The sequence below is a fragment of the Solanum pennellii genome, chromosome 11 (assembly GCF_001406875.1).
Source record: "Solanum pennellii chromosome 11, SPENNV200".
NCBI lineage: Eukaryota > Viridiplantae > Streptophyta > Magnoliopsida > Solanales > Solanaceae > Solanum > Solanum pennellii.
The window spans coordinates 629,301-647,528 of NC_028647.1; the positions used below are offsets into that span (position 1 = coordinate 629,301).

The 18,228-nt window shown below is 31.3% G+C and overlaps 3 protein-coding genes across 4 annotated transcripts; all 3 read right to left on the reverse strand.

The window, feature by feature from the left end:
• Positions 1–1,189: 1,189 nt before the first annotated feature.
• On the reverse strand, positions 1,190–3,161 carry LOC107004161 (probable pectinesterase/pectinesterase inhibitor 51). The gene is made up of 2 exons (XM_015202399.2): positions 2,164–3,161; positions 1,190–1,998 (listed from the first exon to the last, which is right to left on the reverse strand). The coding sequence occupies exons 1-2, from the start codon at positions 3,125–3,127 to the stop codon at positions 1,310–1,312; spliced, it is 1,653 nt and encodes a 550-aa protein (XP_015057885.1). The 5' UTR covers positions 3,128–3,161; the 3' UTR covers positions 1,190–1,309.
• A 380-nt stretch (positions 3,162–3,541) lies between these two features.
• On the reverse strand, positions 3,542–8,631 carry LOC107003132 (UDP-glucuronate:xylan alpha-glucuronosyltransferase 1). Of its 2 annotated transcripts, none has more exons than XM_015201399.2 (5): positions 8,425–8,631; positions 7,735–7,759; positions 6,363–6,572; positions 4,755–5,368; positions 3,542–4,669 (listed from the first exon to the last, which is right to left on the reverse strand). In XM_015201399.2, exons 2-5 carry the CDS (start codon positions 7,752–7,754, stop codon positions 3,621–3,623), a joined length of 1,893 nt encoding a protein of 630 aa, XP_015056885.1. In that variant the 5' UTR covers positions 7,755–7,759; positions 8,425–8,631; the 3' UTR covers positions 3,542–3,620. The 2 variants fall into 2 exon arrangements, with proteins under 2 accessions (XP_015056885.1, XP_015056884.1); XM_015201398.2 differs by having other exon boundaries at positions 4,755–5,386.
• A 6,575-nt stretch (positions 8,632–15,206) lies between these two features.
• On the reverse strand, positions 15,207–18,019 carry LOC107003160 (probable pectinesterase/pectinesterase inhibitor 51). The gene is made up of 2 exons (XM_015201434.2): positions 16,789–18,019; positions 15,207–16,165 (listed from the first exon to the last, which is right to left on the reverse strand). Exons 1-2 carry the CDS (start codon positions 17,789–17,791, stop codon positions 15,480–15,482), a joined length of 1,689 nt encoding a protein of 562 aa, XP_015056920.1. The 5' UTR covers positions 17,792–18,019; the 3' UTR covers positions 15,207–15,479.
• Between the last annotated feature and the right edge of the window lie 209 nt (positions 18,020–18,228).

Sequence of the window (18,228 nt, forward strand, 5' to 3'; positions counted from 1 at the left end):
TTGAGTCAACAATAAAAAGTTTAAGACTTTTGAGTCAAAATAAAAAGTCAAACTGACTTTTAAATCAAAAATAAAAAGTCAATTAAAATGACTTTTAAGTCAAAAATAAAAAGTCAAACTACAATAATTTTTGAGTCAAGTAGAATGTAGAGGGAGATCTACTTTTGATTTTTATTTTATTATAAATCATTGTAACTTATTTTATTTTTAACCTGACTAAACACTTTCTAACTTATTTTAAGCTATTTTAAAATTATATTACTTACTATAAAACGATGTTATTACACTGAATCAATCGTTATACAAAATGAGATTTTACGTTGTTTGTTAATAATCAATTTGATGATGCAATAAAAATAAATATTGTACTTAAATTAACGGTTAAGTACAATAAATAACTGTAAAAAGGACAATTACATAATCTAGTCAAACATACTTAGAGCTTGTATGGATTGACTTAAAAAAAGTATTTTTTTGAGTCAACAATAAAAAGTCTGGAATGACTTTTGAGTCAAAAATAAAAAGTCAAACTAACTTTTAAATCAAAATGACTTTTAAGTCAACTGAAATGACTTTTAAGTCAAAAATAAAAAGTCAAACTAAAATCTTTTGAGTCAAGTAAAAAGTAGAGAAAGATCTACTTTTGATTTTTATTTTATTATAAGTCATTGTAACTTATTTTATTTTTAACCTGACTAAACACTTTCTAACTTATTTTAAGCTATTTTTCTATTTGACAAACACTTCTAAAAGTAAAAAATTGACTTAAAAAGTAAGTTCCGCCAATGTTTAAGCCAATTCAAACCTCCTCTTAATTAGACCGAGAATTATTGCTATTTCTAAAGAGGGTAATGTTTACTTTTTGTGGATATTTCTAAAAGAGGTTTAAAATATAAATAGTTGATGAACTAGTCGAAAGGTGTCAACATATACTATAATATATATATATATATATATAAATATAAATATAACCACGGTAAATTTTCACCGAAGGCCTAAGCTCAATATGCCGTTGTTTATAAGAAAACATGAAAATATGTGATTTAATAATTCAACATCATGTTGTCTTAGGTCATCCAATTATTTATAAATAGTTTTACTTATTTTATAAGATTTTATAAACATCGATTCATTATTTATAAGGTTTTCATGTTTATATATAAACAAAAAAATTACAAATACAAATAAAATTCTAACTTCAAATTAAGCAATCTAATTTCAAATTAAGACTTGAAATCATGTCCATATGGACCCTAAATTTATGTAAAAGAAAATTCACTAAATTTGTAAAAGCCTATAGAAGAGCCTTTTAATAAGAAGATGGAGGTATCCATTTATCCCCTTGAATAAAATTCTTAACTGAGTAAGACTCAACATGTTCAGTTGGAATTTGATTACTCCATGGCACTCTTCCTGTTACATTACCTCCATTACCACTACTTTTATATTCACCATAATAGAGCGTCGCCAGAGCAACCTCGCCGCTCCATGGCATCCAGCCCTCAGGGCGGATCAAAACTTCTAAATTACAATTCAAAAAAACTGTCCTCGAATACTCCTTCCAAGGCCTCCCGAGGTAATTTTTATGCACATTCGGATTACCACGATACAAAATCATGTACTCTTTCGTTCCGTTGATCGAACAATTTTGAAATACGAATCCTGTTGATTGTCCAGGGTCTAATCTACCATGAGCAGTTACTGCATTAGTTTCACCTTTTTCGGGGTTAACTACCCGGGGAGTGACTAGAATTTCACAGTCCTGGAAAATTGCAGCCGCGTTACCAAAAATAAAATCTACATTCCCCTGAATTCGACATGATTTATAGTACTGTCGTAATGATTGTGTGTAGAGTGTGTCTTGATTCCCAAGAAATTCACAGTTTTCGATTACTGAATGGTCGCTATCAGACCGAAAAGCTACTGCTTGTCCTGCACCTATACCAGCTGCGTTTTGGATTGTTAAACCACTAGCCATGAATCCATCACCAGTTACTCCTGTTTTAGAAAAAAAAAAGTAAGATTAATCGATCAATCAGACGTTAAATATCACTTGTGAAACTTAGCTATCAACTACAAGTTGACTTCTTCAAGTAATTTTCTTTCAATCTTCGTTTTAATTTATGTGATCATTTTTTATTTAATAAACTATAATTCACTTACCAACTGTGGCAGATTCATAAGTGGACATTCCAGGTGTTTGGCCAACACTCAACGATCCTGAAATGACAGTTTTACCCATCCCGTCACCTAAAAACACCACATTTCTCTTCTCCAAGGGTATTCGAATTATCTCATCATACAACCCGGTTTTGATCCGTATAACAAACTTCTCGGGTCCCAAATTATCCGGGGTTGCATTCACTGCCTCTTGAACCATCTTGTAATTACAACTACCATCTTTAAAAACCGTCACATTTGGGCTCAAACCCGAGGGCACCCCACCTCTAAACCCGGATCCGGATCCTGACACGACTTCCCAAAACCCGTTTCGCTCCGTTTTAGGTGGGGCCCACGACCCGGTTTTATTCCCGTGAATATCATAATTCACCATCATCCATAACGCATTTGTAGTAAATCCAATTAAACCTTTTATCACCTCTGACGTTTTCGCCACCGGTAGGGTTCCGTTTACTCTCAGTAAATTCGATGAGCAGCCGATTTGGTAACCCAAACTGGCGCTCATCCATGCTCGAGCATCCTTGATTTCTCCACGTGGCAATGCAGCAGCCGTCAGATTGTACCTGTACACCGAATTACCCAGTCCTTGTAAACAATTTTTCGCGGCGCCGGTGAGGTTGACGTCTCCGGCGGCGGCGGAGTCGAGGAGATTCTTCACCATTGATTGAGCATTCGTGAGGTTGTGAGATGAAACGCTTAATGCGGAGAGGATGATTTGTAACGCCGTTAGATTTGACGGAAGGTGTGAAGATTCCGTTAATGAGGATTCACATGTTGGCGGGTCCGGTGAAGATTTACAAGCTAATTGAATTTCAATCGGAGACGGAGACGGAGATGGAGGGAAGGAAATGGGAGTAGCTGAATTTTTCGACGAACGGGGTTCAGAAAAAGAGAAGAAGAAAAGGAAAAGAGATAAAAATATTAGATAAAAATATTGAGATATCATTCTGTTTGAAATGAAAAGATTTTTTTTTTTTTGTGAAATAATAAAATGGATTGGATTATTTATAGATAATTTAAATGGTGTTTTTGTTGTGTTGTGTATGGTTTACGTGAGTTATTGGCCGTTGGAGGGTTAGTTTTACACAAGGCAAATTACATTAAATTTGGATGACAAAAAATTATACATATGTCATAGGTATGGAATATAAGGTGTATAGAAGTAAGTGATAATAATTTTCTGAAATTTGTATCGATGATTTATTATGTTTCAATTTTTGTTATAATTTTTTAAATTTCATTTCAAAATTCAAACTATATAAACTTTGACGGCTTGATATATTTATAGAAACAGAGTATAATGCTCTGAGACTCTTAACTTGTTATGCCACAGAACTAAAATTATTTTAAAAGTGTAAAATTGCTCAACATACTTAAATTTAATCAATGTAGAAGAGGTAAACATACATAACAAAAGTGTAAAGAAACAAAATGTTTGTTTATATAACAGAAATGGATGATGTTTTCTTGGTTTTCTTAGTCTTTATGGTTGGTGGTGAAGGGTGAAAAAATGGATCATCTGTCCAATTCTTTTCACCCCAATGCTTCAACATACCTTTCCAATTGCATAACCTGTCTGTGCATCTCTTAAGTCGTCGATCGTTGATCTTCATCTTCCAATGTCCATCAACATACTTAGCCTTCTCTGCTTCCCTTCTATCCCATTCCAATTGCGCCTTTTGCTTTGATCGTAACAAGCAAAAGTCTTGTAGTTGCTCGGGCATTGCATCGTGCACTTTCCACCACTTGTGATGTGCAACATCACTCGCGAATTCTTGTAATATGTCTACATTCCAATTACAATCATAGTCGCGAAAACACAACCATGGTTTGTATCCTAAGTAGTGAAGTACATAAAGTATAGGAGGGTCAGCCCCGAAAAGGTTTGTTTTCTTTGCTTTCACTACTTCATCATCACCAATCCAAAAGTTCTTTAAGAAGTTCATATGCTTTGGTATACGATGCCACCACGTGAATATCTCGTTTAGGTACCCTTGATCACCTCCGTTATAAGACTCAATCTCATTTATATGATCCATCAATAGCTGGAACGTGCAATTTGATGGCTCGATCACCATCACACCAGAGTTAAACAACGTCCCATTGTTCCCCGTGGCTGAAATCTGTGGCATCCTAAATAAGATGTCGATGTTTCTAAGTATAAGCAGATCAGCATCAATGAAAATGATTTTATCATAATCTGTCAACTGCCATAGTCTAAATTTACTATAGTTCCACTCATTGTAGGCATCTTTCTCTGCTTTAGGATTTCTTATTCTCTGTATAGTCCTAACTTGCCACCCTGCTGCCTCGAGTCCACTCCGATGATACTCACCAATCGATTCATCAACAAGAATCACGAGGTCTCTCGTAGACCCTGACATTCTAATACTTTGTGCTGCTGCTATAGCTCCACATACATATACATGAGCTGAATGCAAGATTGTTGCATATGCCTCGCGTCTTTTGTTCCCCGAATGTACTTCCTCTGTTACCATAACATAAACACTATCAAGACTCGATTATTTTGTGGCGTTTACATCAAAAGAAGGGTAAAAGTATATCCATCTTACCTGTTGTACCAAAGGGTAATGCAAGTTCACATGATCCAACAGGAAGTTGAACTTTTTCTCTTAGTACACTCAAGTCTGGCTTGTACAACCACGCGTTACCTTTTCTAGCAACGAGCTCGTTGCACCTATAAAGATTCGGTATAGGGAAACATTTGGTTATGAAAAGCAAATGCACAGGATGTATACCCTTAGCAGATGAAGCTAAACCAGCAGCAGCAAGTTGTAAGTGCAATCGCGCAACATCTCTAGACCAATTCCCTTCATTCCTACACGGTAACTTGACAGCTATGAGATCGAATCGTGTCCTAGGGACTTCAAGTTTTGGGAAAGTAGGACAACTTGGAACTTCATTTTCTTGTTCTTCATCAATCCATTCAGGATACAAGGTGTCCCAAGTCACATTTTTTTCGACGTAATTAAGATGAAGTACTGTTTGATTAACATTAGGAACAACTTGTGTCCATTCACTGATTTCATCTTTGTTGAAATTAAGAAGGCCAATGTTGTCAACAACTTTGTTTTGATTAGGCAATTGTTCCAAAACTTGTGATACTTCTTCCCAGCTAATGTCTATATCTGATATGTATCTAGGATCAGAAGCACCCCATATCCACCTGTTCACAAAATGTTGCCTGCATTATATAATTTGTGTAAATTAATAAACAAACTAAGCTATGACCAATTCGGTGAAGTACTCCCTTCATTTCAATTTGTTTGTCTGGTCTGACTTGACGTGGAGCTTAAGAAAGTAAACACCCCTTTTGAATCATGTGATCTTAACGTAATGTTTTATAATTTTATGATCTCAAACATGTCAGCTGAAAAGTCGACATTAACAAGTTGTCAAATTTTTAAACAAACTGAAGAGAAAGATAATACAAACAAGTTGACTTAGACGGGGTAGTAATTTGTTTTTTCTCCCTTTTCTCCAATTTTCGCCAAGGATCTACCAGAAACTACTTCTCTACTATTGAGGTAGAAATAAGGTTTGCGTATACTCTACCGTTTCCAGACCCTACTTATTAGACTCCTTATTGCACCTAAATCACTTGATGTATTGGTGTGGACTGATAGTAATGTAAGCCTTATTGAAAATCTAATAAGGCCTATTGTAAGAAGGCCCATAAATATATGACTAGGCCCTCTCTCATAAATAACTAGTTCTACATTAAACTTATGGGCAAATGACAGAAATCACATACTTTAAAGGCAAAATTATCATTTGTCCCTTATAAATTTATAATCACAGAAATTTCTCAAACTGATACAATAATATAAGCGATGATACATTAATCTTATGCGCGAGATACATTAATAGTTAAGTAAGATACATTACATTCTATACATGATACACTAATATAATGTATATTTTATACATTATACACTAATCTGATGCGCGAGATACATTAATTTGATGCGCTGATACATTAATTTGATGTGTGAAAATGAAAGATTTTAGGGATTTGTAAAACTAATAGGAGATAATGATGATAAGAGTACTTAAAGGTGTGATTTCTGTCATTTTTTCAATTCTCACGTTGTGTTATCAGTATACAGAAGTTAAACTGATATAAATATATTGAAGAGTAGATATGAAGTAGAGCATACCTTGAAACAGTGTCAGCATTATTATGTTGACAAACAGAAGGGGAAGATAGAATCATGTAGAAAGTACCAATCACAATGATAAATAGCACAAGCTTTAGAGGATGAAACTTGCAATTTGTGTTCTTCTCTTGAAAAGGGTTTTGGAGAGGCTTTATACCTCCAACATCCTTCACTTTTATTTTTTGTAATCTTCTTTTGCATGCATCTTCTCTGTAAAAATTATGTACAAGTAGTAAAAAAATAAAAAAAATTGATTTAAATATTAAATTAAAAAAAAAGTAATTAGAATGATAATTAATATCCTTAACATCTCTCTACATTAATGTTCAGTGTTTGTTTTTTTCGATTATTTTGAATTCACGCTAAGAAGTTTATTTTAAGGGGAAAATGATCTTTATCAATATTGATTTTGATTTTCAAAATATAAATACGAAACTTCTAATTAAGGACCGATTACAATGTTGAATTTTCTGTCTAAGAAAGAGGTAGATGGCATTGCTTAGCTACTTCAACAACTAACTAATCTGTCCTTCAACAAATAATAGTATTTCACATATTAGAAATATTATTATAATTTCTTAAACCTAGGTTGAACAGTTAATTGTTCACCTACCACATGTTGGATCACCACAAACTAGTTAATCTAATAAATCTCTAATTAATTAAAAGGTTGCTTAGTCTAATTAAAGTGAGATTATAACATTAAGATTATACAACTACTCTACCATCTTTTAACCAATAATTTTTCAGTCTCACATGGTTTTTATTTCCCTTGCTTATGTGTTGTTATTTTAGAGAACAATTACTTTCCACAAAAAAAAATGTATTTTGTTTGATACATTTTCTAGTAAAACTTATTTTCTAAGTTTTGGGGTTCTTTGCTTAAAAGCTTCCAACAAATTAAAAGGATAATATTTTTTATAAGTATTTTTATGTCACCAATAAATACGAGGAAAATGACTTTTTCAATGAAGTTAGGACAAATAAATTGCACAAATATCATTTCAAATGCTTTTGATATCATATTTTCTACTCAATTATTTTTCAGAAAAAAAATGTGGTTTTTGAAAAAAAAAAATTATTTCACGAGAATTAATAATTTCCTTCCAACCAAAACACCCTAAATGCTAGATTGCTAGTTCAAACTAAAATATATTATTTGCTTCTACATCAATAATATATATTACCACAACAATAATATACTTAGTGAAATTTTATAAAATAGAATAAAGTATACATAAAATAAAAAAAAATTATTTTTGAAAGACCATCGATCAATGAAGAAAAATATTACAATTTATAGAAAATCAGTATGGAACAAATATGCATAGAACCATAGCATAATTTTATTATATAGCAATAAATAACTTACATTGATCTTCTAGCCTCCATGATATCTGCCAAAACATATGAAGAAAATACATACACATTAATTATAATATCCAATAAGTTTCAACAAGAAATGATACAATGGAAAAATAGTATCAAAAATGTCCTATGCACCAATCATCATAATTGCCTATCAAAAAGACAAGTGAAAAAAAAAAACAGATAGATTTCAAAGTACAAAAAACTAAAAGGAAACCATGATTACTTCACAAATAAATGTTCTGTGCACCACACCTATCCAATAGAAAAAATATATCATTGCTTATTCACTACTATATTCAAAATAAATAGTCTAGATCAATTTTATCATTCGTTATATTTTTTATTCAAAATTATCATGTAACTGATAAAATAACTTTTAAATATGTTTTTTTATTAACAATTGCTTCAAAACAAGGAATTTTGAACAAATTTGCTCTTGAATTATTCAAAATAAGACAATTTTATACGTATCTTAATTAAAGCAGAAAATAATTTGAGTTAGTTGAATCCACATAATCTATCCTTAATCCGCCACCACTTAAGCATACTAAAACATTGATATGGTTTAAGAAAAGATGAACAAGAATTATATAGCACAATATAATTCAAACAAAACAACAAGAATTATATGGAATAATAATTCAAACAAAATATATAACAAGAATTATATGGCACAATAATTCAAACTTACCTTTGCAAATACTTGGCAATGAGAATTACCACATTGAAAATATATATTCTTGTTTTTTTCTTTGTTCTTTTTTATCTTTGGTTAATTGAAGAAGGTGTTGATTGTATGAGAATAGAGAGGAGGAAGAAAGAAAAAGGACACACTCAATACAAGAAACAACACTTTCTATGATTGAATAATTCTTCAAGTTTTTGTAAATATTTATATATATTTTTCTTGAAGCTACAATAAAATATATGCTACTTGAGATATGTCCAACTATTTTCTGGTGGCCATAAAAAAAATATTAAAAATAATTTTTTTTTATGAAATGTCTTTTCAAGTCAATTGCAAGAACCAAGTTTTTTCACCAACTTCTTTGCTTTTGAATTGTCTCTTCTTACAAATTTAAAATAAGGAATACATGAATGACATTATTTTTTAATGCTTCCCTTTTTTAGACTCTTAATTACAATTTATAAGTCATTCTAGATATTAGGAAATTATATTTTCTTGGAAATTTTTATTTAATCCTTTTTCTCCTCTTTGGACTCTTTTGCTTTCTTAGGATAATGTGTTTGGTAGATAGGGAAATTATTTTTTAAAAATTATTGTTTACTAAAAGGGGGTAAATGATCTTTTAATTGTATTTTTTCTCAAATCCTTCATTTGAAATAATAAGTTTTAGAGCATAAATAGCAAGATAAATTTTCTTTTGGAAACTAATCATACCTTTAATCCATTTACAATTTTTATCGCGATACTTTCATGTCAAATATTTTCGAGTTGTTAATTGTTATGATTTATAATATTTTTCTTATGTAGTCTTGAAATATGATATTTTTAAAAAATTCTCTTAAAGATTTATGTTCATATTCACATTTTAAAATTTTAAAAATTAACTTTCAAAATTCGAATCGTACCACGTAAACTGAATCGGTAAATATATTCTAAGTGCACCATTAACTCTATTTTTAAATATATTTCTTAGTTTTTCAATAAGATAATCTAGTAATATGTTCATCTTATCAAAGTTAGACTAGAAAATTTTAAATCTAGAGAGGAAATGGAAATTAAAAAGAATTATTATATTCCCTTCATAGAGAAATAGGAAGTGGTCAAATTTCAACTTAATAAAAAAAGAAAAAAAAAGGACTCTCTTCAATAATTTTTTAATTTAAAAATATATTATGGTTGTCTATGTACACATGATGTAGAAGGTAGGATAAATATTTACTTAAAAGAGAATAGTTCTAGTAGATGGATAATTAGGTCAATGAAAACAATGTGTTTAGTTTATGATGTGAAATTGGTGATTAGGAAGTTATATCTAATTAATTAATGACTTATACCAATAATTAATCATTTCAATTAGGTGAATTTTGGAATATATCACAATAATAAGAGTCTGTAGAAGGTGGTAATTCTTTTATAAATCCCAATTAAACCCATAATTATAACTAGTAATTAATTTGATTAGTGTCTTAATGAGATTTGGTTTTGCTATTTTTTCTTTTTAAGTGGTCCATTTTAATCATATAGTGAATCATTTTGTTGTAGTAATATCTACTCAATTTATTGGTCAAAAGGTGATGAATCATATTGTGACTATTTTTTTTTTCTTTTCCTTTTTAATAAAAACATTACAAAGAAAATATTTTTTTTCTTTTTATTGCTTTTTCCCATGAAAAAAGTGGTGAATGTATCTGTTTAAAGTTTTGACAAATTCACTGAATAATTTCTAATGATAAAAGAATAGTAATAAGTAATTAAATTCTCCTTAATTATTTATTTAATTTCTATTTAATTGCATCATGAAAAAGGCAAAAGTTACATCTTGGGATGTCTGTTAATATTTCCCAAAGTTGCTAAAATGGAGCTATCGTAATATGTTATACACTCTCAATAATTAATAATTTAATGAAGACTTTAAGTTATATGTATAAAAATGAATACTTACATGTATTCAAGAGTAATTACATTGTGCAACTAATTATATTACATTAAAAATTTAGTTTCTTTATACATAATTACATATATAGTTATTTACAGTGTTTTCAATTATCACATTATTTTAATATTTGTTAGTATTCCTTTTTTTTTAGATTTGTACTTTTTCTTATCAATAATTATATTTTCTTCTTTCTCTTTATCCCATGAGATAACAATAACTAGTAAAATCTGTATACAGTCTCTCGATCTCAGATCCGACTTAGTTATAACCACAAAGATAAAATATATATATATTGATTTAGAAAGCTTGAAAGATGAGCAAAAGAAAAAAGAGATAGTGAAAATGAGGTATGTGCTAAAGTAAGGAGAAGAAGCAATCTACATGGCACTTTGTCAATTACAAATGTCTTTGTTTCATACACATACAAATAATATTTGGTGAATGAAACCTTGCACCTATCGCTACGTATCACTTTGTCACACACCCACTTTATGTATTTACGTGTATAACAAATATATATATATATACACACTTTAACTAACTTTTATGAATAGACACATACCTAGCATTTAGGGAGTGTAGTCTGGTCGTCAATGAAGAATTATGAGATTTTAAAATATACCACGTACTTTATATATGTATATATGTCTTTAATCTTGATAGAAAGAGTTACACGCCTACTGAGTATCTACATTGATAGGGTAGTAATAGGTACATATGCTATGGTGAGTCAGAATTTTCAATAGGAGACTTCAACAGTATAAAAAAATAATCACACGAAGAGACTTGAAAATTCGATATAATTTGACATTTTTGTATATACATTGTAATTTTTTTGTGAAAAGAATTTAGATAAACCCCCTATCCTAACTCCGCCTAATTAATTCATAACGTGATAAGACTTGCTATAACAAAGTAAACCTTATATGATAGCGTAAAAAATCTCTAAATACAATCAAGGTAACTACGTATATAACCTAATAATTAAGGTTTTCTTTACCATTTTTTTAGAAAAAATAATTTTTGAAAATTTATAAACTTTGCCAAAATTACCACAATTACAAATTAAAATTGCAGAAATAATTGGCTTGAATTGAGAAAATTTAATTATTTGTACAAGTTGAGACCAACGGAAGTGTATAATCTTTTTTGTGTTAAAAAATTGACCTTTTCCTCATCTTAATCACCTACTTTAATTATTGGGACAAGTAGATAAGTAGCTATTTGGGTGAAATAATTGACAATCGACTGGTCACAAAAAGGTTTAAAAGGAAATTAAACACTATATAATTAACCATATTTTACTATCATATATATAATTATTACATGTATTTTGAAATATTACGTATCTTACCATTCATTAAAAGTTCTTTATCATATATTGAGAAATATAAATTTGATACTTGTATTTTTACTACCAGATATATTAAAATAAGGAGAGAAGCGAGTGAGATATAGAAAGAAAGGCGAACGAGATATATTATGTATCTCAGATATATGCAAATCGCACTAGATGTATATATATATGTGTGTGTGATTCACATGTATCTGAGATATGTAAATGAATCGCCTCCCTCCCTCCCCATATCACTTGTCTCTTTCCCTATATATATATATACATATATTTGTGTGTGTCATTCACATGTATCTGAGATATGTAATGAATCGCCTCCCTCCCTCCCCATCTCACTTGTCTCTTTCCCTAGTTTAATATATATATAAGTGTATCTTCCTCAATATATATATGATAGAAATTCTTAGTTAGTGATAAAATACACAATATTTTAAAAACATAAGTTATAGTGTATATGATAGTGAAGTATGTCTAGTCACGTAAGAAGCCCAACATATTTTTCATCTACATAACACTCCCTAGCTTGAAATCAATTTTCTTAGTATTGCATGTATATGACACTATATATGTATTCATAACTTTGTATTAAAATGAATTTCCTCACTTATGTTAGTCTATGAGGATAAGATATTAAAATAAATAAATTGTAAAGATAAGTAAGGTAATGTACTTTGTAGTAGAAGCAAAGCAAACTTTCTCAATGCATGCTATCTTATTTCAAAACTATTTTTTTTTTTCCATCTTTTGGCTTTGTATTAACCAGATGATTCTTACAAGCCAAACTTAGCTTTCTCCTTTCTAAGTTTTACCATTTTTAGATAATATTCATTGTCAAATTTCTTAATATTTTTGTCACGACTTGTTTTATTTCAATAAGAAGAATAATTATATCAATAATAACCTTAACTATTACAAAGTTTCATTGTCTTAAACATATAGTATAATCATATACATTTTTTTTCAACAAAAGTAGAAATAGTAAAAAGTGGTTAAGTATAAGTGGACGTTTGACTATGTTTCATTGTAAAATTTGAAAAAACAGAATAGTTTTTTATTTCAATCTTATTTTTTCATCTTATTTTTTTTATTATTTTCCATTTTCCCTTTGTTTGTTACAACATTTTGTTGATATATATATGGGCCTATATTCCAATATTTGAGTGAAAGGTTGAAAGTTCCTTTCTTGGACCGGCCCAAAAGTAATGCCCAAAGGCCACTTTCTTTGAGGTCTACATAATTACATGGAAACACTAGAAGAAAATTGAGCAAATATCAAACGTAATAGATATAATAAAGCTCTATAACTATAGTTTCGATAATTGTGCTCCATAGCTATATAATTATATTAGCTACAAAAGCTGCAATTGTTTATTTCTGTCTGTTTGTATATTTCGGACAATTAATTTATTATGAACATTTCATAATCATATACAAATAGCTAAGTTAAGCATATACAAAATTTTGTATTTATACAATCAGGAATCAAATTATACAAATTCTGTATTTACACAAATCAGGCGAATTATACTAATTAGGATAGCAAGAATTAGAAGAAATATAGTTACGAATTACAGTTTTCTTAAACTGTAGTTATAGTACCTAATATAGAATAAATATTTGCTATTCTACACAATGTTTCTAAAAATGATCTAATTATACAATATTCCGATAATACTTGTGTAGATAAAAGATAATAATTTATTTTCTCAATTTTTAAATCAAACAAGGAAAAGTAACATGCAATAACATGTTAATTTATTAGGACCTGCATTACACATGGAGGGATTATTTGCACTCTTTACTTGATTTTTAATTATTCTTCCTTGTATCAAAATATTTTATTATATTTTACTCAAATTTAAGTTTAGATTTTAGGTTTCTAATTAAAATTTTACTTTATCCTATCGATTATGTTGAGCCATTCCTGAAAGGTTTATCCGAGAGGAAATAAGGAGGTATTTGAGTAAAAACAGACATACGAGAGAACTTCTTTTTTTTTTATAATTTTTTTTAAATAATATTTTTTTAGAGATTATAATATTTTAAATTATATATTTATGTAATCGATAACGCAATGATGTACCCTCCCTTTTGCGTACACAATATTATGTGACATAGAAAAGCATTAACGCAAAGGAATCAAAAAGAATGCGTACACTCGTGCCCTTTAAAGTTGAATGATTACATAAACAAAAAACCAAAGATCACTAAATGAATTAAAAAAATAATAAAAATGAAAGCACTAGTGAGTTATTGAAATTGAGAGTAAAAAAATATATCCTATAATTAAATTGCAATACCAAATGGACACCACTAATAGTTATCACTATTAAAGTGGACATGTATATATGTACTACTTTGAATATTTTATTAGAGTGAAATATATTTGTTACGACTTATTTTGAGACGCAGAAAGTAGTATAATAATAATAATATCAAATTCAATATAGTTTTATAAAGTAAAGTCTAAAAAGAATATAACATATGTAAATCATACCATTATCTTAAAGATAGAAAGATTGTTTTTGAATTATGATACTAGTCATTTTTAATTATTTCTTAATAATTAAAATGTTTATAATAATTAAGAGTAATATCGTAAATCGAATCTTATCGAGGAATAGTAAGATGTCTATGATCTCTAGCTCATTATTGCCTTTGACAAAACTTTCAAAACTCTTCAACTACTTTAGAAAAAAAACTCTAATGTTTTAAAAGTATGTAACGTATCTAGTAGTATAGTACAAGTAATTGAAAGACTAGACATATGGTAACAACTTATTCACCAATAATCCATGGTAGCTCATCAAACCCTATCTCAAACTATATATTTTTGAAAAATATATTAACAACCTAAGTCCCTTATGTCAATAACTACCCCCAAGAGCGACTTTTATACTTTTTTAGAGGTTATTTGGTACGAAAATAACTTAAGCGAAAATTAGTTATGTTGAAATTAGTTATAGAAAGATAATTTTTTATCATATATACAATACATATAACTTAAATTCATATAGACAGTTGATTTACAATGATACCCTTCAATTTTTTGTAGGCTTTTCTATTTCATTAAAGATCAAAGTTGCTAGCCTTTTATCTTTTTTATTTTGTTTAACATTAAAAAAAAAACTTTTTAGCTTTGGAATGTCCCAATTTAAAAAGCTACTTATTCTGGTTGCAAGAACGACACTTGTAATTAAATAAAGGAAAAAGAGCTTGTCATATCTCTCAAACATTCGATATAGAGCTGATGTATCCTCATTAAAAAAATATTTCATATATATCTTCATCGTCTAACAAATAAAATATATTTTCCGTTTTCGTTAGCAGGTCATCTTTTACTAAATTGAAAAAGGGGGAGGGAGGGGGAATCATTTTTCTTAATATTTATTTGAGAACTTGCCACATTACTTTAAATACAATTTCACCCATTAATTTAGACCCCTCCATAGAAGAAGGCAATAACCACATATCAAGAAACATGAGACATTAATATAAAACTTTAGCAATATATAACTCATATTATAACAAGTTTCAAAATTTTCCAACAATTTGGTACAAGAGGTTATATATTGATTTTTTTCAAGAAAAAAAAAACGATCGGAGTAGGTATAGGGGGAGGGGATTACATTACAACGTGGAGAATCGAACCCTCATCAACAAGATATGATGCGAGTTCAGATAGCTAACCAGTTGAGCTACTATGATTCCCTGATTATATATTGAGCTTGACTTACTAGATTTACATTAAACATTAGTACAAGTTAATCAAGAGGAAGTCGAAATCCATTGATCTCCTTGAATGAAATTTTGTATAGAGTATGAGTTAACATGTTCATCTGGGATTTGGCTACTCCACGACACTCGTCCTGCTGTATTAGCTCCGGCACCAGTATTTCTATATTCTCCGTAGTATAGAGTCTTCAACGCGAAATCACCACTCCAAGGCAACCATCCGTTAGGCGAAATAAGAGCCTCTAAAGTACAATCTAGAAACACGGTCCGAGAATACTCCTTCCATGGTCTTCCCAGAAAATTTTTGTGGACTTTGGGCTTGTTGTAGTACAAGGACATGTATTTGTCAGTTCCATTGATCAAACAGTTTTGGAAGACGAAACCAGTTGATTGTGCAGGGTCTATCCTGCCATGAGCAGTCACAGCATTCGTCTCTCCCTTTTCAGGACGGAGTTGTCGAGGTGCTATTAGGATGTCACAGTCTTGAAAGAAAGAAGCTGAGTTTCCGAAAATGAAGTCTACATTACCTTGGATACGGCAGGACTTGTAGTATTGGCGCAAAGCGTGGGCGTATAGGGTGTCTTGATTGCCAATGAATTCACAGTTTTCTACTACTGAAAGATCACTGTCGGATCGGAATGCTACGGCTTGGTGAGCATCTGGACCGGCTGTGTTTTGGAAGGTGATACCACTAGCCATGAATCCATCACCAACAACTCCTGTTTTAGAAATACTAAACATTAGAACGACTCGAATCTACAAATGTCCTTCGTATGTCTTCAACAACAAATAACAAATGCAGATTTTAAGACAAATGCAAACAGTTTGCACTTCTAACAGACCCCTATGATCCCGAGACGGATCAAAAAAGGTTCACTAGGCTCGACTGAAACCATTGCTTTTCGCTCCATCTATGGATACGCATACCACAAAGTTAATGCTCATATGTATACATGTGTATAGATTATACTCATTCCAAATCCATCGACAATAAATTCTAACTTAGCGTTTGCTATGGAGCAAAGACTATGCCTTCCGTTTTTCATACTAACCACATGAAGTAACGCGAAAAATCAATCCCACGGTTTGTAATCCACGGTTTCATATTACTCAATGATCAGTGTAATTCCACACAAGTGGGATCTAGGGAGGATGATGTGTACGTTACCCCTAAGGTAGAGATTGTTTCCTCGAGACCCTCGACTAAGGTAAAACATATAACAGGTTCAATGACAAATACTAATATGCTAAATGAAGTAAACATAGGTAATGATAACGAATAAGATGGTAGGATAGTAATAAACATAAGTACTAAAATTCGAATTCAATCAAATAAACTTACCTACAGTTGCAGTCTCATAAGTAGTAACACCAGCAAGACCAACACTCAACGAACCCGTAATGACCGTTTTACCCATTCCATCACCCAAAAACACCACATTCATCTTCTCCAACCCTACCCGAACCTTCTCCTCATACAACCCGGATTTGATCCATATCACAAACTTCCGGGTTTGCTCCTTCTCCGGTGCAGCATTCACAGCCTCCTGCACCGTCTTATAGTCACATCCTCCTTCCTTACACACCGTTACATCCGGTTTCAACCCGGTTGGCACTCCACCCTTCACCTGACCCGACCCGCTTGAACCCGAACCCGAACCTTCCCAGAACCCGTCTCGTTCTGTTTTGGGTACGGTCCATGACCCGGTATCAGCACCGTAAAGGTCGAAATTCACCATCATCCCTAATGCATTGCTGCTGTATCCGATCAAGGAATTGATAAACGACATCGTTTTAGATACCTGTGAGGTGCCACTAACGTACTTCAAAGCAGACCAGCAGTCGTATTGATACACCATAACGGAGCTCATCCATGCACGAGCGCTCTTGTACCCGCCGTTAATCACTGCCTGACCCGTTAACCCGACCCGATATTCCGCGTACCCGAGCACCTCCATACACACCTTCCCAGCGTCCGTACGGTTCTGATTATTCCCAGTAGACGCATCTATAATTGCCTGCACCATCTCTTTCGCCTTATCGTTGTTCTTCGATGATACTTTAACAGCCGATTGGATGATCAACGACGTCGTTAGCTCAGACGGTAAGTTACCGGAATCCGTCAATACAGATTCACATGTTGGTGGGTCCCGTGAAGCCTTACAAGCACCACGGATCTGAAGTGAAATTGACGGGGATGTGGAGGAATGGTGGCGAGCGGCGGAGGAAATAGAGAAGAAGAGGATTAAGGAGAAGATGGTGAGCGTGAAAAAGGAAGCCATTGAAATGAACAGAAGCTTAAATTTTCGGAATAGTGTGGGTTTTGCAGGTTTTCTTAAGTGCATTGTAGGTACCCTTTTATACAACTTTGTGGCTGTAAATGTCAAAAAACTGTACAAATTCAAGAAGATAATTGAATTACAGTGTGAATATAGAATGGGGTTTGGTGAATTTGGACGAAAGTGAAAGTTCACGGGAGTGGATAGTGAACAGTGATAGCAATGAGGAAGAAGAAGAAAAAGATAGTGGCGGTGTTCGATTAGAGATCAGCAAGATGTGCCTTTTTTTTAATCAACTTAATTTCAGCAAATATTTATCGATAAAATTACAAATATACACATATAATATGTTGCGTAAAATATAAATTATCGAGATAAAATAAGATCAAATTAAACGACATATTTGTTATTGTAAAAATGAGAGCTTTTGGTTTGCTTTTAGTTTAGGGATTAGGGAGCTAAGGTAGTGGACCATTAGGGATCAAATTAAACTATTAGTAGTG